The following is an 18209-nucleotide window of genomic DNA, read 5'->3' on the forward strand; positions in this document are numbered from 1 at the left end:
CGGGGAGTCCAAAAGGTCCAAGTTTGAATCTTCTCAACTCCCTTTTGAGACCTAGAGCAGGAACCTCAACCAGCCTTTCTCTAAAATGGGGTACCTGTGCCTGTCCTCCTCAAGGGAAGCGACCCTCCCTCCCTTCTGATCTGTAAAAGGAGGCCATCGCTAGAGGCAGGTGCGAGGAAGAGCGAGTTTATTGCAAGCTCCAAGGAGGCGTCTTGGGGGTGCTGTCCCCACCGACGTGCGTGGCTGGTTGGGGAAGTCACCGCCGGCTGTGCAGCCGTCGCTCATTCCGCGCAGGCGCAATGCTTCCGTCTCCTCTCGTGCCGCCCCCTCCCAGGGCCTTTTCACGAAGAATCAAGGAAGAACATGCACCCTCCTACTCTCGGGATCGTGGAGGAGGAACCAGATTCCAAACAGGGACGACTGCGGGTCCCCGCCGTCGAGGGAGAAGGGGAAGGGGAAAGGCGCGTGCGCAGTGGTGCGCGGCGGCTTCGCAGGACCCGCGAAACTCGCCTCTCGCGTGTGCGCTGCGCTTGCGCAGTGCTCGGGACGGCGGGAATGGCGAGAACCCCAGCTTCTAGCCAGAGTTCCCGGCGCGCAGCCAGCCGTTGCGTGCTACCTGACCCGCCGAGGGCCTCGCCGACGGGCTGAACTGCAGCAATTCGGCGATCAGGGCCTTGCAGCGCTCCGACAGCTCGAGGCCGTCGGGGTAGAGAACGCCGCGCTTTTGGCGCCGCGGGAGGCCAGCGATGTCCGAGTCGTCGAAGGGCATGCACCCGGTGACCATGACGTAGAGCACGACGCCCAGGCTCCATACGTCATACTTCTTGGGGTCGTAGGGGATGCCCAGGAGTACCTCGGGCGAGGCGTAGGCGGCAGAGCCGCAGTAGGTGGTGCTCAGGTCGGGGTAGCCGTGTGCCTGGCGGCCGAAGCCGAAGTCGGTGAGCTTGACGCGGCGCTCGTCCGGGCTCAGCAGCACGTTTTCGCACTTGAGGTCGCGGTGGACCAGGTGGTTGTCGTGCAGGTAGCGCACGGCTCCGGCGATCTGTGCGAAGAGGTCTCGCGCCTGTCCCCCGGGGATGCGCCCGTTTCGCTGAACGGCCTGCAGCAGGTCGGTGGCGGCTGCCTCCATCACGATGTACAGCTTCCCGTTGCACACCTCAATGAACTCAAAGACGTGCACGATGTGCGGGTGCCGCACTCCCCGAAGTATGGACAGCTCTCGCGGCAGGAACTTGTTGACGAAGTCCGGCGGCGCGCGGCGCCGGTCCACCACCTTGATGGCCACCGTGCCCTTGTACTTCTTGGACGTGGCCACCTTCACCTTGGAGTAACTGCCCTCGCCTATCGTGCGGCCCAGCTTATAGCCGAGTTCGCACAGAAGTTTGTCGCCCGACATGGTGGCGCCTGGAGTGCGCGGGGAGCAGGAGGCGGCTGCTGTCAGGGGGCGGCCGGACTCCGCTCTCGGGCCTAACCCATGGTGCTCGGCACCTGCACACCTGCACCCCCATGTGCCCACTCCCGGGCCTCCGCGCTGCGGTGCCTTTTATTGCCCAGGTAACAATTTCTGCCTTGTGAAGTGACCGCGGGCGTCACCCTGCCTCAGGGTAGGGGCCGCCTGGACCCCGCCCCGCGGGGCCCCGCAAGGCCCTCGGGCTTTGTGACTCATAATCGGTCTGAATGGCCCAGTTCCCGATGAGGGGCCACTAGCAAGGGATCGCTAACACCACCGAGTAGCGGAATCCGTGCCTAGCATTGGGGCAGCTCCTCGTGAGTCTGAATCCGAGCAGCAGCCGCCCCCTAACTTCGTGTACCCAACCGTTACCATGTGGAGCCCCGGGCTGCCCGCAGAGCCCCCAGGGGGAGGAAAACAGGAAAGGGGGCTTAACTTGGTGACCTGGCTCCCTCGGAACCTTGGGGTTTTTGACTGGCCAGCACATCGCCCCAGAGGGAAGGTGAACGGGAGGTCCTTTAGTGCAAGGACCGGGGCGACCGGGCGGGCTCCAGGCGTCGACACCGACTGAGCCACGCCCCACCTGGGAGAAGAAGAAATAAGGACCCCTCAGCCGCAGCCGGGCCGCGCAGTCAACCCCAGGCCCGGCCGCCGGCGTTTCACTACGTGCTGAGGTCGCTGCACCAGCGCCCTAGGTTTCCCAGCCCTGCCTGAGACCTGCGCGGCTGCTTCCGCCACACTCAGCATGGCCGCGGCCGCCGGTCGCGTAACGTCCGCCCGCGACCGGAAGTGCAAGGTCCTGTGAGCATGGCGGCGTCGAAGGTGAAGCAGGACATGCCGCCGTCGGGGGGCTATGGCCCCATCGACTACAAGCGGAACCTGCCGCGTCGGGGACTGTCGGGTCAGTGTCGCCCTGCGACAGAGTCTGGGTCTTGTGGGTGCCGCGGCGGGGGCGGGGCGCCGGGGAGGCTCGCGGGCCTCAGTTTCCCCTGCGGTATGACGGGAGGCGGAGCCCGGGGATCCCCGATAGCTTCACTAGTGACAATAGCGACTGCTGCAATATGTCGAGCGCTTACTAAACTCATTGCTTTCTTCTCTGACAGCCCAGGAGGTCGGTCCCATTAATCATTCCCATTTTACAGTTGATTAAACTGAGATTAGTGTAGCTTGCACCCGGAGCCCTCCGCCGCGCTTTCGTTTCACAGGTGGGGAAACTGAGGCTGGAGGGAGGCTGCGACCTCCGTTTAGGGTGACCCAGAGCAAAGCTGGGGCTGAAACCCAGAACACTGAGGGAATTTAAAAGATGTTCTGTGCGGTGGTTCCTCGCTGGTGGCCCCCACCTGGAGGATGTCCCGGGAATACGTATTCTTAAATTTTTCAAATGTTTTAAGTAACATTTTAAAATTTGTTATTGGGTTGCACACAAAAAAATGTAAGAGAGAAAATAGAAGGCACCGATAGTCTGCACCCAAGGTTAACAGAGAAATACAAAAAATTTAAAACAGTAAAGGGTGAACACATTTGCTGTAACTCATGAAACTTTACATTTAAACTTGGGAATGTTATGCACATCATGCCTCAGTTGAAAAACAAAAAAATTCATGGGCATGGTAAAAAAAAAAAAAAAAAGTAATAATTCAGTTAGTAGAAAAGTTAATGTCAAGTGAAAACTAAAAGCTTTCCCTACCCCTTCTTGGCTTTTTTTGTATCCCAGAACAGAGGTTGGTGAACTTTTTCTGTAAAGGGCTAGATAAATAGTGTAGGCTTTGCAGGCCGGATGGTCTCTGTCCACTGCTGCCGCTTTCTTACAACTGTTTGCAAACCTAAAAGTGTTCTTAGCCTGAGGGCCCTACAAAAAAAAGTTACAGGCTAGATTTGGCACCACAGGGGCACTCTGCTCATCCCAGAACAGATTGAAGGAATATAACATGATCTGAGTCTCTTCATTTCTTTTCTCGAGCTATGACTACACCCCCAGGCCAGTGCACCCCTCAGGTGTGTGGCACAAGGTCTGTTTATACATGTGCACCCATGTGACCTCTGTCCAGACCAGGCTACGGAAGGATCCCAGCCCTCCCACCTCCCTGAGCTCCTTCCAGTCAGCATCTCTCTCTCTCTCTTTTTTTTAAAGTCACAAACGTGCCCTTTATCTTGGTCCTCTTTCAGTTCATGATGCAGCAGTGCCTCCTGTGTGCCCTAACTACCACTGCCTGGGCTTTGGTCTCCTCATCCCATCGCTTGATGCCAGCTTGCTTTGTGGCATGTATAAAGCACCCCAGTCTCTGCTGGCTGCAGAGGGCTGAGGAAGCTAGCCCTTCTGGTGGTGGGGTCTTGTTTGTGTACCTGTATTCAGTATCTGCTTGAGGGTGCATGTGGCACTGGGTGCTGTCCCAAGAAGCTCACAGCCTAGCTGAGGAGACAAACATCTTGCCAGATTTTCCCGTTGCGACAAGGCCCGGAATAACCAGGGCCTGCTTTAGCCAGGGTGGGCCAGAAGAACATCTCTTAGGAGTCCCTCAGGCCTAGGGAACAGCGAGTATAAAAGCCCTGTTCTCCATCTGGAACCCCACCCTCAGCTTCTGTCCTCCTGGGTCCTTCTCCAGCCTTGCTTCTGAGCCATGGTCCACAGTGGCCCTCTCCCATCAGTCTTTCCCTCTTCTGCTCCTGTCCAAAGTGCTGTGGCCCCAAGCCTGGTACTCACTCCCCTTCTCTGCCTGGACCGCTCACCACCAGCGTCCTGGAACATCCTGGCAAGCCATCAGGCCACCTTTAATCCACACTGCTTCCAAATGACTGCTATCCCCGCCTTTTCCCCTCATCTGTCACACTCGGCTCTCCTCTGTCCACTCCCCCTGCCCCAGCAGGTGACTCTTTTTTCCTTATATCTTTAACATTTTTATTGATAGTCATGTACCATACCATACAATTCACCTATTTCATTTGTTCAAATCACTGATTTTTAGTCTATTCACAGTTGTGCAGATTTAGGATCACCATAATCCTAAATTTACAACACTTTCATTAGTCCAAAAAGAAACCTATTCCCATTAGTAGTCACTCCCCATTCTCCTCTCCCCCAGCCCCTGACAACCACTCATCTGCTTTCTGTCTCTGGATTTGCCTCTTCTGGTCGTTTCATATAAATGAAATGACTTGCTACCTGTCCTTTTGTGTCTGGCTTCTTTGACTTAGCATGATGATTTTAATGTTCATTTTGTACCATGTGTTGGTGCTTCATTCCTTTTATGAATGAATAATATTCTTGTATGGCTGGATTACATTTTGTTTATTCATTTACCACTTGATGGACATTTGAGTTGTTTCTACCCTTTGGCTTCTGTGAACATTCCTGTGTAAGCTTTTGTGTGGACATGTGTTTCATTTCTCCGGGGCGAAATTTTACCTAGGAGTGGAATTGCTGGGTCATATGGTAGCTCTGCATTTAATGTCTTAAGGAACTGCCAAACTATTTTCCAAATTGGTTGTACCGTTTTACGTTTCCACCTGCAATGTGTGGAAGTTCCAATTCTCCACATCTGGACAGCACTAATTATTTTCCATGTTTTTGATACTAGCCATCCTAGTGGGTGTGAGTAAGTATCTCATTGTGGTACCTCATTGTGGTTTTTCTTTGCATTTCCCTGCTGACATGGTGTTGAGAGCATCTCTTCAGGTGTTTATTGGCCATTTGTATAGCTTCCTTGGAGAAATGTCTTTTCAGGTCCTTTACACATTTTTTAATTAGGTTGTTTTTAATCATCTTTTTATTATTGAGTTTTAAGAGTTCTTTATATATTTTGGATACCATTCCCTTATCAGATACATGCTTTGCAAATACTTGCTCCCATTCTGTGGGTTGTCTTTTCAGCTTGTAGAAGGTGTCAGCACAAAAGTTTTTAATTTCAATGGAGTCCAGTTCATCTATTCTTGTTTTTGTTACTTGTGCTTCCACTGTCATATCTAAGAAACCATTGTCTCATCTAAGGTCACAGAGACTGACTCTTCTGTTTTCTAAGAGTTTTATGGTTTTAGCTCTTACATCGAGCTCTTTGATCCATTTTGAGTTCATTTTTATGTGGGGGGAAGGAAGGAGTACACTTTATTCTTTTGCATGTGGCTATCCAGTTGTCCAATTTGTGGAAAAGACTATTCTTTCCCCATTGAATTGTCTTGGCACCCTTGTCCAAAATCAGTTGACCATAAACGTGAGGGTTTATTTCTGGACTCTCAGCTCTGTTCTGTTGATGTACATGTCCATCCTTTTGCCAGTCCCCCACTGTCTTGTACACACAGCTGCGTGATAAATTTTGAAATTGTGAAGTGCGAGTCCTCCAACTTTGTTCTACTTTTTCAGAATTGTTTTGGCTATTCTGCATTTCCATATGAATTTCATGATCTGCTTGTCAATTTCTGTGGGAATGTTGGGGGAAGGTTGGCATTCTGATGGGGACTGCGTTGAATCTGTACCTCAATTTGAGGAGTGCTGCTGTCTGAACAAGGTTAAGTTCTGATCCATGAACACAGGACGCGTTACCATTTATTTAGGTCTTCTTTATGTGTGGCCCACATATCCTTCTGGGCATGCTCCTCACCAGCCTCCTCCACCATATTGGTAGCTCTGGAGGCACAGACCTCCCTGAGGGCCTGGGGTCTCACTCAGCCTCTCAGGAAGAGAAGAGTTAGAGCCCTATCATCGTAAAGGAATTTCTCTTACAGGTGGGCCCACACGTGGGTGTCTGGTGTAAGGGCAAGGGGTCTTCACAAGGACCGTCCAGGTCTGTCCCCTGGGGCTGAGTGAGAAGAGGAGGCCCCTGGGCCTCTCTCCAGCTGTTGAAAAGAATGGAGGCAGCTCTGATGAGATGCTCCTGCCCAGTGGAGAGGACGTGGAGTGCCCAGTGCAGGCGGCCACCCACTGTGAACAAGCCATCGGTGACTGGGAGCTGGTCCTAAGCACTCCGGCCTCTCGGGAGACGTCCTGCCTCTCAGCACAGGAACCAGGGTGTCGTCTCTACCCTGTCCCCTGTTATGTAGAAGTGTCTTACCCGAAGCTGGTGTTTTTAACAGGTTAAACTAAAGGGGTAAAAATTGAGCCAGTTTCTCCTTTATCTCTGAGTCCAGTAGAGGTGCCGGATGACCCTTGTGCTGGAGGCGAGCTAAAGAAGAGAGAGCCCCTCTCTGTCCCCCAACGAGGCTCAGGGAGTGACCTCAACCACCATTTCCTGGTCCTTTACTGGGTGTTAACTGAAGCTTGACCTGGCTGAGCTTGTCAATTTGTCCCAGCAACCATGAGGTCTGTCCAGAGAAGAGACTGAGAGGCTGGAAAGATGACGGGGCAGAGCGAGCCAAGCCCAGCCAGGCCCCAGGCAGTCTGGGCCTCCCAGAAGACCCAGCGGGCCCACAGCCTGTCAGTCAGGATTAGAACGCAGGTGCCCACAGGTGCTCAGTAAATATTCATGGCAGCTTCTGTCCCCTGGGGTCCTGGGCAGGGGCTTGACCCTGCTGGATGGGGAGGCACCAGCACCCTGGGAGCCCAGAGGGTGGTTGGGTGGCCCCTGCAGGGCACTGTCTGCCTCTGGCAGCCCTGTCCAGCCCCCCGCGAGCAGCACGCAGGGAGGTGACCCAGGCAGCTGGCAACCTCCATGGAGTTGGGACCCAGTGTGGATACTGTCCTTCCTCATGGGGACCAGCCAGTTGACTGGGAACCAAACAGCCTTCTAGAAGATGATGGGGCCAGGGCCACCCAACATAAACATCTAGACCCTCAGGCTTTTCTGCGGTCCCCCCGTAGCCTGCACCTTCCAGAAACCCCAACTTGGGGGCAGAGGTGTTGCAGCCACAGCAGCCTCACCTGTGAGAGAGAAGCTGAGGCAGCTTGGTGTCCCCTGCGTGCTGAGCTGGTGAATGCGATAGAGTGGTCTGCAGCTGTGGGGGAGGGGGGTGTCTGAGGGAGGGGACTAGTGGACATTCCACAAAGACAAAAAATAGAAGAAATACGCACTAGAGATGGTCCTGGCCACCTCTGGGCAGGGATCGTGGGGGCTTTCACTTTCTCCCTCGCCCATATTTCTGGAGTATTTGCACAGCAAGTGGATTGTGCTTCACGAGAAGAAATGACGAGGGGTGGCCTGTCCTGTGTGCAGGTACTGAGCCCGCTCCCCTTCTCCCCACAGGCTACAGCATGTTTGCTGTGGGCATTGGGACCTTGCTCTTCGGGTACTGGAGCATGATGAAGTGGAACCGTGAACGCAGGTAGGCTCAACTGAGGGTTGGACAGGACGTGCGCCTGTGGACTTGGTGTAGTTGGGATCCCCTTGTCAATCCCCTGGGCCTCAGTGAGTGCGAGCCCTGACCCAGCAGGTTCATCTCTGGGCTTTATCCTCAAGAAATGACTAGTAAGCGAGGAGCTTGCCACCAGGCATCCCTCGGCCTCCACTAATGGGGACCAGAGGGTCCAGGTTAGGATGGCCCATTGGATAGAGGTGAAGGTGGAGGGGCAGGCCCAGTACGTGCTCTCTTAGTAGGGTTTTGTCAGTGGTCACCAGGCAGTGAGGATAATAAGGGCTTAGAAACAGGCCGTGCAAGACAATGGCCGTGCCAGCCACGTGGGGCCTGAGGGACCAGGGCCTGTGGTGACCTCAATTTAGACTCTGGCCACCTCTCAGCTTGCCTGGATGCCTTGCCAGGTGGCTTCTTCTCATTGGCCCCTGATAGGCTGGGCCCCTTGACCCTGTCCCATCCTGTGGCATGTGTCCTTAGCATCCTCCCTGAGCTCACTCACCCCCCACGGGACCAGGAATCCCTTGAGGGCGGTACTGGAGAAGGCACAGCATGTGGAGGGCGCTTGGCATTATTAAGTGAACTGAGGAGTACTTGGTGGGTACCAGACACTAGGGCCCTGCACTGGACAGGAGAGACCAGGTCCAGCCTCCCGAGGCACACCGCCCACAGGAGATGGACATGGTAGGTGACAGCAGTGTGCGGCTGTGGTGGAGGCAGCAGTCGGGAGCGCGGGTGCTGCTCTGGGTCCTGGGGGATGGGAGAGGGTGGGGACTGAAGTTCACCCAGACCCTTCCCGGTGTGAGATTCCTGGTGATGAGGGGAGAGGACCAGAGGCCGCTCCCTGAGCCACATCACTGGACGCCGCTCCCTCCACTTCCCCCAGCCCGGAGTGGCTGGTGGCTTGGAAGACGTGAAAAAGTAGGGAGAAGAAAGGAGCTGCCGGTGATACATGGACTCCACCCAGCCGTTATTTTGAGATGAAGGGGACAGTGGAGGGAGTTTTTGTAAGGCCCAGAGCCCCGTGATGAATGTGTGTTGGTGAATCAACGTTGTCTCCTCATCATCCCCCGCCCTGTTTCACCGCAATCATCAGGCCCAGGCTGTTTTTAGGATTAGAAAAGTTTTTTAATTGAAAAGAAAGTGTGAAACCAACAGTCTTTTGGACTGATGCCTGTGCCAGCTCTGTGCCCCCCACACTCACCCTCATCTTGAGCTTCTGGGGGGCGGATCCCACTGCCTTAGGCCTGCCCCACTCACTGGCCTCTCTCCCAACCCCCTTCCCCATGCATCACCCTGGGTGTTTGAGGGTCACGTTGTTTACCAGTCATCCCAGCCTGGTCTGATCTCGTTGTTGCTTTGGGGCTTTTACAGGCGCCTGCAGATTGAGGACTTCGAGGCCCGCATTGCACTGATGCCGTTGTTGCAGGCAGAGAAGGACCGGAGGTGGGGCCACTGGGGCCAGGGTCGGGAAGTCATAGGCCTGAGTGCCCCAGCCTGCAGCTCAGGACACGGCCAGAATTCATGTGGGGACTGGCAGCCTCGTCACACATACAGGGCTACTGTTACCCTTAGAGAGGGCCCTAGACATGACTTATAGCAGAAACCCAAGGGAGAGAACAGGAAGGATTCCTGGTGGAGAGGGCATTAGGGCTGGAGCAGGAAGACAGTAAGAGTTTACCGAGGGGAGGAAAGGAAAGGAGAAGAGGGGTCAGTGTGTACAGAGTTGAAACTGGCAGGAGGTAATGGGGGCATAGAGCAGGGAGGGGTCTGGCAGGGACTCCTCAGGGTGCTCAGGCCTGTCCCCCACCTCCCATTCTGTCCCTCCAGGGTCCTGCAGATGCTTCGGGAGAACCTGGAGGAGGAAGCCATCATCATGAAGGACGTGCCCGACTGGAAGGTGGGTCCTGAAGTCCTGGAGAGGGCTGGAGTCCAGGCAGCTGCAGAAATGCAGCCTGTAACAGGAAACCTGGGGCTGAGGCAGGTGGTAGTACCAGCTGTGTGGAGGGGAAGGCAGCAGCTTTTGACACAGTGGTCAGCAGGCTATGTGGGCCTGAGGGGACAGCTGCACCCCTACCCATACCCCACTGTCCCCACAGGTGGGTGAGTCTGTGTTCCACACAACGCGCTGGGTGACCCCCATGATGGGCGAGCTCTATGGACTACGCACGAATGAGGAGATTCTCAATGCCACCTACGGCTTCATATGGTACACGTAGGGGTCTGCGCCCCTCGGACCACTGGACCCCCGCCCCTTCCCCACCGGGAAAGAATAAATACTCTTGAGACCCGCCTGTCAGTGTCCCAGGGAGTGAGTGACTGGGGCAGGGGAGGGTGCTACTGGGTCATACACGGCCTGGACACAGGGACTAGACCTGGGGGACTCCTCAGAAGACGCCAGCTGGCAAAGCCTCAAAACACACCCAAAAACTGCCCTTGGATCCACCATCAGCCTCTGCTGCCAGATATGCCTGGACTTTCCTACCTCTCTGTTGAAACCCTGCTTGTGAGCAGCCTGCCTCTGCAGGCTCAGAGCCTCTCTGCTGGGGGCACAGGGGTGGTTGGGCGCCCTGGAGAGGAGAGCCCCGGGTTTGGGGGGGTGGTAGAGGGGAGTCCCCTTGATCCCAGGCCAGGATCCCATGGTAGGAGTAAGCGGCCCATCGCTGCCGGACCAGACTTCATTTCTCTGCCAGTATCCGCCACTCTGGGCTTCCCTCCGTCCCTGCAACGGCTGCACGCCTGGCAGGAAAGGGTTAAGTCCGCCTGCACCCACCGGCCAATGGTTGCGTGCAGCGCCTTCGCGGTGCCTCCTGATTGGCGGGCACGCAGAGTGGGCGGGGGGGCCGCCCTCGGCCCAGGGATGCACTTAAAAGGCCGTGGCGGCGGTGGCCCTCTGCGCACCAGCTCACCTCCGCCATGAGCGGCGCAGCGGGCCCGGACCCGGAGGAGGCGCCCGAGGAGCAGCGTTTCCTAAGGTCAGCCGGGAAGGGGACGTCGGAGACTGCGTGGCTGGGATGTGGCCCGGGAGTCCGGGGACCCGAGGCAGGGGCATGGCCGGGATGGGACCCGGGGGAATCCGAGGCCCACCCTGCGTTTCGCTGGAGAGACTAACCCTGCCTCCGCCAACGCCCCCGAAGCTGCGTTGTCTGGGAGACTGCATCCGCGGCAGGCCCACCCCTCATGAATTATTCATCACCAATAGCCGCCCCCCCCCCCCCCCCCCAACCCTGGCCCGCATCCCCTTTCCATCTCTCCCAGGGACCCTGGAGCACCCGCCCTTCCTTCCCCATCTGGCAAGAGCTGAGCTCTTTTAACTCTTGACTCAAACATTCACACCTCCCTTGGTGGTCCCCCTGCCACTATCCCCTTGTCCAGAGAAGGAAACTGAGGCCTGGGGAGGGAAGCCACTGGCTGAGCCAGCGCTAGGGCAAGTTTTGAACATATGGACCACTTGCCAGCGGGTTGATGAATTTGGGGTCGGAACTGGCAGCTGTGGCTGTGTCTCCCACCTCGTCCTGAGTCATTCTCCTGTGTCCTCTAAGCTTGTGTGACATGGGACCCCAAGCAGGGCTGTGGACCTCACTGTACACAGATTCATTTAGAAGCCCCTTGTGCAACCACCTGCCTCCTGTCCACTCAGCCCCCATTCTCAGGGCAGTATGTCCAGTGACTAGCTGATGCCCAGACTCAGCCTGGAGACCCAGCAACATCCTAGGCAGGGGGAGAAGAATGTTTTAGAAGCTGGAACTGTGACTTCACCTGGCGTGGGGGACAGCAAGGCCAGTTGTGTGGGGCCTCAAATGGCAACTGAGGAATGAAGGGGTGCTGTCAGGTGGGTAGGAGGGGAACACAGCGAGCAAGAGGAGAGGAGGCAGTGAGGCTGGAGACATGATGGGGGGCATGGAGGCGGGATGAGGAATGTGAATATTCTCTGAGGGCTGGGGAGCCATAAGAAGCTTTGGGATGGGGAGTGATGTGATCTCGTGTTCAAGTTTTCAAAGCCCCCATGTCACGTGTCGAGGAGTTTGGGGGGCATGAAACTGCTGTAGGCAGCCAGGTGAGCAGTGATGGCAGGCTGGTGGGCAGTGGCGTGAGGGTGGAGAAAAGCAGAGGGAGCTGAGAGCAGGGAGGGTCTGGCACAGGCACCCTGCCCTCAGGGCTTCATCTCCAAAAGAGCCCCTCCCCTACTTAGGGCCCTCCTTGCCCCCTCCCAGAAGCATTCTGGGAGTGTCAGTCCCAGTGCCCTTTGAAACCAGATCACCTCAGCCCTTCTGGGGCTGGTGGGCAAATCCTTGGGCCTTGAAGCCCCTCTCGTCTGGGGGCTGAGATTGGGAGAAGCAAGAGGCACCCTCATAACTGAGCCCCTCACCCCCAGTCTCACAACTGCCTGAGTCTCCCTCCCCCACCAGCTCAAATTTCCTGCTGCCCCCACCCCCAGGCTCCAAGCCTGGACCACCCTCTAGCCACGAGTCCCCATTACCACTCTAATGACCACTTAGGCAGGAAGATGATGTTTCAAAGGCCAAACCTTTGGGACAGAGGAAGAACAGGAGGAATGGATACTCTCCCACTCTCCTCCCTCCCTCCTGTGGGGGCAGCAGCCAGAGCTGTCACAAGATGAAGGTGGAGGAATGAGCCACATTCCTGAACGTGCACTTTCTCCAACCTTCTTTCCTGGGAGGTGGGCCGGGCTGCCCTGGGGGCGGTCTTCATCTGATTCCACCGTGAGCTCCTTTCCCCCACCTGGTCCTTCAGCCTCTTCCAACGTAGGTGGAAGAAAAGCCCAGAGTGGAATCTGGCTCTGGTTGCTGAGGTGACTCAGGGCATGTGGCCGCCCTGTCCTAAGCCTCCATCTCCCCCATCTGCATGGGCCCCCAAAGTGTCTTCCTGACCCAGTTTCTCAGTCTTGCTTGCTCTGCTTCAGCCACACCAACCTCTCTTCTGTCCCTTGAGCCTGCCAAACTCATTCCCACCACAGGGCCTTGGCCCTCGCTGTTATTGCAACCTGGATTACCTCCCACAGTGCTCTAGACCTCCTCCTCCAGGTAGCCCTCCCCGACCCCCTATCCCACAGCAGTCCTCACACCCCATCTCTGTCCCTCCTGCTGCCTGGCCTGATCATGCTGCAAAATTGGCTGGAAAGTTGTGGTCTCCTGCTCACAGAATTGAGGAAGGGAACCTCAGGATTCATCCCACCAAATCTCTGCTTCTCCTTCTCTGGTCACATGCTGTGGCTCTGGAGATGGACACCAAGGGTGGAAGTCCTGGTTTTCCCACTTGCTTCCTGCATGACCCTGGGCCAGTAACTTAGCTTCTCTGAGCTACTGGGTGTTCTTCCAACTCCTCTGGGCCAGGTTCTATCATAATCATCATTGTTACACTCTCTAGAGTCTGCTGAGCTAGGGTAGGTGCTGTTCCCCAGCAGGAAGGGGTCCTGCCTAGGAGAAGCTAGCATCAGGTCTTAGACCCTGCCCAGCTGCCCCAACCCCTGACTCGGGTGAGGAGCATCTTCTGATCCTCAATGCCAGCTCTCCCTCTCTGCAGCCACCAAGCCGGTGCCCTTTGGAAGCCATCTAGGCCAGGGCCAGCTTGGTCTTGGCATTTAGAAGGGCCCAACACTTGGTTTAATCTGCTGTCACTACCTTAAAATTCTTAATAATTTTTGAACAAGGGGCCCCACATTTTCATTTTGCACTGGGCCTGGCGAATCATATAACCTGTCCTGCCTTCACTTTGCAAAGGAGGAAGCAAGGTTCAGAGAGATGAGATAGACCCAGTAACTCAGCGAGTCGGTGGCAGAGCTTTACCTCAAGCAGTGGCCACAACTATAACTGTCCTTGAAGAAGGGTCACCATTGGATCTCAGAGCTGTGGGCCCCACATCCACCCTCCTAAGTGAGCCATCAAACTCCTCTGCAACTTTCAAAACCCACTTCCCCAGCCACCCTTCGTCCAGTCTACCCACTCCAGCGTCCTGAAGCTCGCTCAATGGTTTCCATTTCCTGAAATCCGTCCATCGCGCCCATCAAAGTCCTTCACGCTGCATTCCGCTTTCTGGGTTCCTCCCGCCTTCCCGGCTGGGGGCGTCAGTGTCACGCTCTGTCTCCCACGCTTTGGGGCAATAGAACCAACATGCGCCGCCACGCGCTTCTTCGACCACCAGAGGGCGCCCGCACCTCAGGTTTTGGCTCAAACCGCCCGCTGCTTAGGCTTCTGTTCAACCGCGTGCGCGTTGAGTGGGGAAACTGAGGGAGGATCCCCGGCTCTGGGCTGCGGAAGCTGCACGAGGGTGGCTCGGAACCTCGGTGGAACATTTCTGGCTCCATCTGAGTCTCTGTCTCTAGGTCCTTTCTCCATCTCTCTGTGTCTCTGAGGTTCTCTCCCCACTCTGTCCCCCAGCGCCGCGGAGGCGGCTGCTCTGGAGCGGGAGCTGCTGGAGGATTATCGCTTTGGGCGGCAGCAGCTGGTGGAGTTGTGCGGCCATGCTAGTGCCGTGGCTGTGACCAAGGTACCTGACTTCTCACCCTCAACCTTGACCCCAATAAGATGGCCAGCCTACCAGAGCCAAGGCTAGCTGCATGACCACCGTGGCTAGGATGGGCTTGTCCTCAGGAACCCTCTTTGCTTGGGGCTACCTCAGCACATCACTCAGATTGGGAAACTGAGGCCCAGAGAGGATCATCAATGGGACAGGCCAGGGTGACATTGAGCATCAGGGCAGAGACAGGGTCCCCAGAGATGTGAGGCTGGGAGCAGAGACTGGGGACAGGTCTGGGGCCCTTGAGGTGCAGACTTGACTGCTTGTGTCTGCCACCTCCTGAGTCTCAGGCACAGGGGACATCAGCTCCCAGAGTCTGAGCACCCCCCAAACGACCCTGTGCCACAGGTGGGGAAATTGAGGCCCAGAGGCTGGGAGGGGCTGCCCAGGGCCCCAGGGGGTGGGAAGCAGAGCTGTATCCAGCTTTGGGGCAAACCGGCAGCCCTCGAGGGACCTCCAAGAGACTCATGCTATCCAGGGTTTCCAGCCATGTTGCCATACCATGCAGGGCCTCAGTTTCATCCTCTCAAGAAAGGTTTATAAATTGACTCCAGTTAAACTCCAGCCTGACCCTTGGTGACCAACTGTCCGGTTTTTGCCCTGAAAACCCTGCTTCCGTCCAGGAGCCCCTCGGTCCCAGCCAGCCAGACGCTATCACTCTCCCTGACTTGGCTGTGGGACTCGGCTCTGGGCCTGGTGTGGTGGGGGCACAGGCATCATCAGGGCTGGGCAGGGCCTCGCTGAGACCTTGGAGTGGAGACTCAAAAAAGGGAATAACTTCCTCTCTGTGTGTAGTTGGAAGTTAGAACCTGGCTGGGCCCCCCTGCACACCCCCCTGCCCCCCCAGCCACCTCACATGCCTGGCGGCCATTGTAACTCCCATTTGATGGAGGCAAAATTGAGGCTGGGAGAGGAGAGGGGGCCGAGGCGACGCAGAGTCAGGGCAGGGCTGGGTCTGGAACACCGGGACTCTTACCTCCTGTGTTAAAGAGAGACACACAGGCCCACAGAGACACAGAGAGTCTGAGAGAGAGAGACTGACAAAGAGAAAAACAGAGACGAAGACAGAGAGAGACTAGATGGAAAGGGACGGCTGAGAGATGGAGAGACAAGGTATGGCAGGTTGGAAAAGTACCCCCCTCCCCTCCTTCCCCCTGCCAATTTGGGGCCTCCAGGAGGGACTGAGTCCTGGAAACATGGGCGGGGGAGGGGCAGCCACTGCGGTGGAAAAAGGTGGAAGAATGTCTGCAATTTGGGCCGAGAATAAACAAACCACAGTCTGGGCGCCAGGCGGTGGCAGGAGGCACGTTTTCCTGGTCAGGCTTGGCAGAGCCTGAGGCAAGGACTCTGCATCTCCAATGAGGAAACTGAGGCCCCAAGAGGCCCCACCCCTCACCCAGAACCTCGCCTAGGATGCCTCTGTTTCTGTCCTATCCTCTTGCCTCCCAGGCCCAAGTCCCAACCCTTCCTCTACTCCAGGGCTCAGTTTCCCCACTGGAGCAAGAAAGAATTCTGAGCCCTGTGCCTTTGACTTTGTTGTGCCTCCTGCTAGGTGTTCCCTTTGCCTGCTCTCTCTCGGAAGCAGAGGATGGTGCTGGTTGTGTGCGGCCCGGAGCAGAACGGGGCAGTGGGGCTGGTCTGTGCCCGGCACCTGCGGGTGTTTGTGAGTTGCAAGCATGCCCTTTGCCTCCCAGGGTCACCCCGACCCCGTCCCAGAATTGCTTCCTCCTCTTGATAGTGTCCCGGGGAACATTGAGGCTGGAAAGGTTACAAGATATCCCCACTGTTTGCCCCAGGCAGGGTCTGCTACCTGGTACCCAGGTCTGAGGTCTAGGCCCCAAGGGGAGCCTGGGAGGGTTCCCAGTGCAGACTCCTTCCTGCCCACCCCTGCAGGAGTACGAACCGACCATCTTCTACCCTACACGCTCCCTGGACCCGCTGCACCGGGACCTGACTACCCAGTGTGAGAAGATGGACATCCCCTTCCTGTCTTATCTGCCCACGGAGGTCAGCGTTCCGTGGCAACTGGGATGGGAGGTGGGGGACGGTGCCCTAAGGCTGCCCCCTGACCCTGCCTGCCATCCCAGGTACAGCTCATCAACAATGCCTACGGGCTGGTGGTGGACGCCGTGCTTGGCCCCGGTGTGGAGCCGGGCGAGGTCGGGGGCCCCTGCACGCGTGCGCTGGCCACCCTCAAGCTGTTGTCCATCCCCCTCGTGAGCCTGGACATTCCCTCAGGCATGCCAGGTGGAGGGGGCACATCGGGGCCTGGGGGGCTTGGGTGGGGGCCCCCGTACTCTGTCTTCCGGTAGCCCTGCCCACTCTGAGCCTCACTTGCCCCAGTGTGGATGGCTCGTGCACTCTGGGTGAGGCTGAGGGTCACGTCCATCCCTCAGATGAGGAAGACTGAGGCTGCTGCCCAGGTGACCCCGAGTTCCCTCCCCCCTACACCCAGCCCAGTGTGCCCGGTGCCCACCCTGGCCCAGTCGCCTGGGCAGACGTGAGCTCACTCGGCAAAAGCCTCGCCTGTCCTGGCTGCCGCCCCATGCCTGCTGGAACCATTAGGCAACGGGCAGACGGAACAAACAGCCGCTGGCCAGCCGGACCCTCCACGGGGGTGGCCAGACTCAGGGGGATGTCCTCCAGCTTGCAAGACCCCAGGGCCATCCCAGTAGGGTGCTGCAGAGCAGAGGGGTTGGCTATGAGGAGGTGGGCTGTCTGGTCTGAGGGTGGAGGCTAGGGTAATGGAAGGAAGGATTAAAGTCAGAGGGTGGAGGCTTTTAGTTAGTGGCCCCAGACTTGGGCCAGAGGCAGGACAGAAGGCAAGGCCCCTGGTCTGAAGGAGGAGGCTCATCTGAGAGGTGGCAGAGGCTATGGCCCAATGAGGGAGGGGGTGGGGTCCTGCTAAGTCAAAAGGCAAGATCTAGTCTGAGGGTGAGGGCAGGGATGTCAGGTCACAGGGAAAAGTCTCTAGACACAGAAGGATGGACAGATGCTCAAACTGAGTGAAGAAGGGGCACATCCCATCAGAGGCAAGAACCTGGGGCAAAGAGACAAGTCTGATGGGGGAGGCTTGCCTGAGGATGGAGGCAAGTCTGTCCTCTGAGTGGAGAGTGGGGATCTGGTCGGGGGGTCGGGGAGAAGGCTGGCTGGGGAGTCTGGGTGAGAATAGGTGCTAGTCTAAGTGGGGAAGCTCGGGGTTGATCAGGAAGCGGGTATGGGGACAGGCCGCTGGTCAGAAGGCAGAGGCATAGGTTTGACTGGGAAAGGGCAGCAGGTGGAAATGATGTAATCTGAAGGCAGAGACTGAGTCAGACGGAGGAGGAAGATTAGGCAGCAGGATGGGAGCACGGTAAGAAAAGTATGAGGGTAGAGGCTGTGGTCAGAGGGAGAGCTAAATGCCTTCCAAGGAGGGGGAGAGACTGGTCTGAGGGCGGAGGCTCAGTTCTATGGGGAGGCAGGTATGACCAAGACTCCCTTGCAGAAAGCAGAGGCTGCGTCTGACGGGGGAAGAGGGAAGTGGGTGGTGGCGCGGCAGGACTCTCATCCCAGGGCAAGCCCCCCTCCCAGCTCCCGATCCGCCTCCCCCTCCTCCCTCAGGCTGGGACGCGGAGACCGGCGGCGACGCCGAGGACGGGCTGCGGCCGGACGTGCTGGTGTCGCTGGCGGCGCCCAAGCGCTGCGCCGGCCGCTTCTCCGGGCGCCACCACTTCGTGGCCGGCAGGTTCGTGCCCGACGACGTGCGCCGCAAGTTCGCGCTGCGCCTGCCGGGCTACACCGGCACCGACTGCGTGGCGGCGCTCTGAGCCCGCGCCCCCGCGGCCGGACCCGCGCCAATAAACAGCGGTCCGCCGCCACCTCGCCTCCGCGTCCTCTGTGCGCCGGGCCCGCGCTGGGCGCGCAAACTCGGGGTGGGAGGTCCTTCCCACCGGCCCCCGGCGGCCCA

The 18209-nt window shown here is 57.4% G+C and overlaps 3 protein-coding genes across 4 annotated transcripts; 2 read left to right on the forward strand and 1 right to left on the reverse strand.

Annotated features, from left to right (window-relative positions):
• Positions 1–574: 574 nt before the first annotated feature.
• Positions 575–1396, reverse strand: TSSK6 (testis specific serine kinase 6). Its single transcript, XM_046671234.1, has one exon. It carries the CDS (start codon positions 1394–1396, stop codon positions 575–577), a length of 822 nt encoding a protein of 273 aa, XP_046527190.1.
• An 814-nt stretch (positions 1397–2210) lies between these two features.
• NDUFA13 (NADH:ubiquinone oxidoreductase subunit A13) lies at positions 2211–10020 on the forward strand. Its single transcript, XM_046670833.1, has 5 exons — positions 2211–2351; positions 7621–7699; positions 9101–9172; positions 9557–9626; positions 9826–10020. The coding sequence occupies exons 1-5, from the start codon at positions 2258–2260 to the stop codon at positions 9943–9945; spliced, it is 435 nt and encodes a 144-aa protein (XP_046526789.1). The 5' UTR covers positions 2211–2257; the 3' UTR covers positions 9946–10020.
• A 136-nt stretch (positions 10021–10156) lies between these two features.
• YJEFN3 (YjeF N-terminal domain containing 3) lies at positions 10157–18099 on the forward strand. Of its 2 annotated transcripts, none has more exons than XM_046670831.1 (6): positions 10157–10701; positions 14125–14233; positions 15816–15926; positions 16157–16270; positions 16351–16510; positions 17864–18099. In XM_046670831.1, the coding sequence occupies exons 1-6, from the start codon at positions 10643–10645 to the stop codon at positions 18067–18069; spliced, it is 759 nt and encodes a 252-aa protein (XP_046526787.1). In that variant the 5' UTR covers positions 10157–10642; the 3' UTR covers positions 18070–18099. The 2 variants fall into 2 exon arrangements, with proteins under 2 accessions (XP_046526787.1, XP_046526788.1); XM_046670832.1 differs by having other exon boundaries at positions 16351–16501.
• The last annotated feature ends 110 nt before the right edge of the window (positions 18100–18209 follow it).

This window comes from Equus quagga, chromosome 9 (genome assembly GCF_021613505.1).
Source record: "Equus quagga isolate Etosha38 chromosome 9, UCLA_HA_Equagga_1.0, whole genome shotgun sequence".
Lineage (NCBI taxonomy): Eukaryota > Metazoa > Chordata > Mammalia > Perissodactyla > Equidae > Equus > Equus quagga.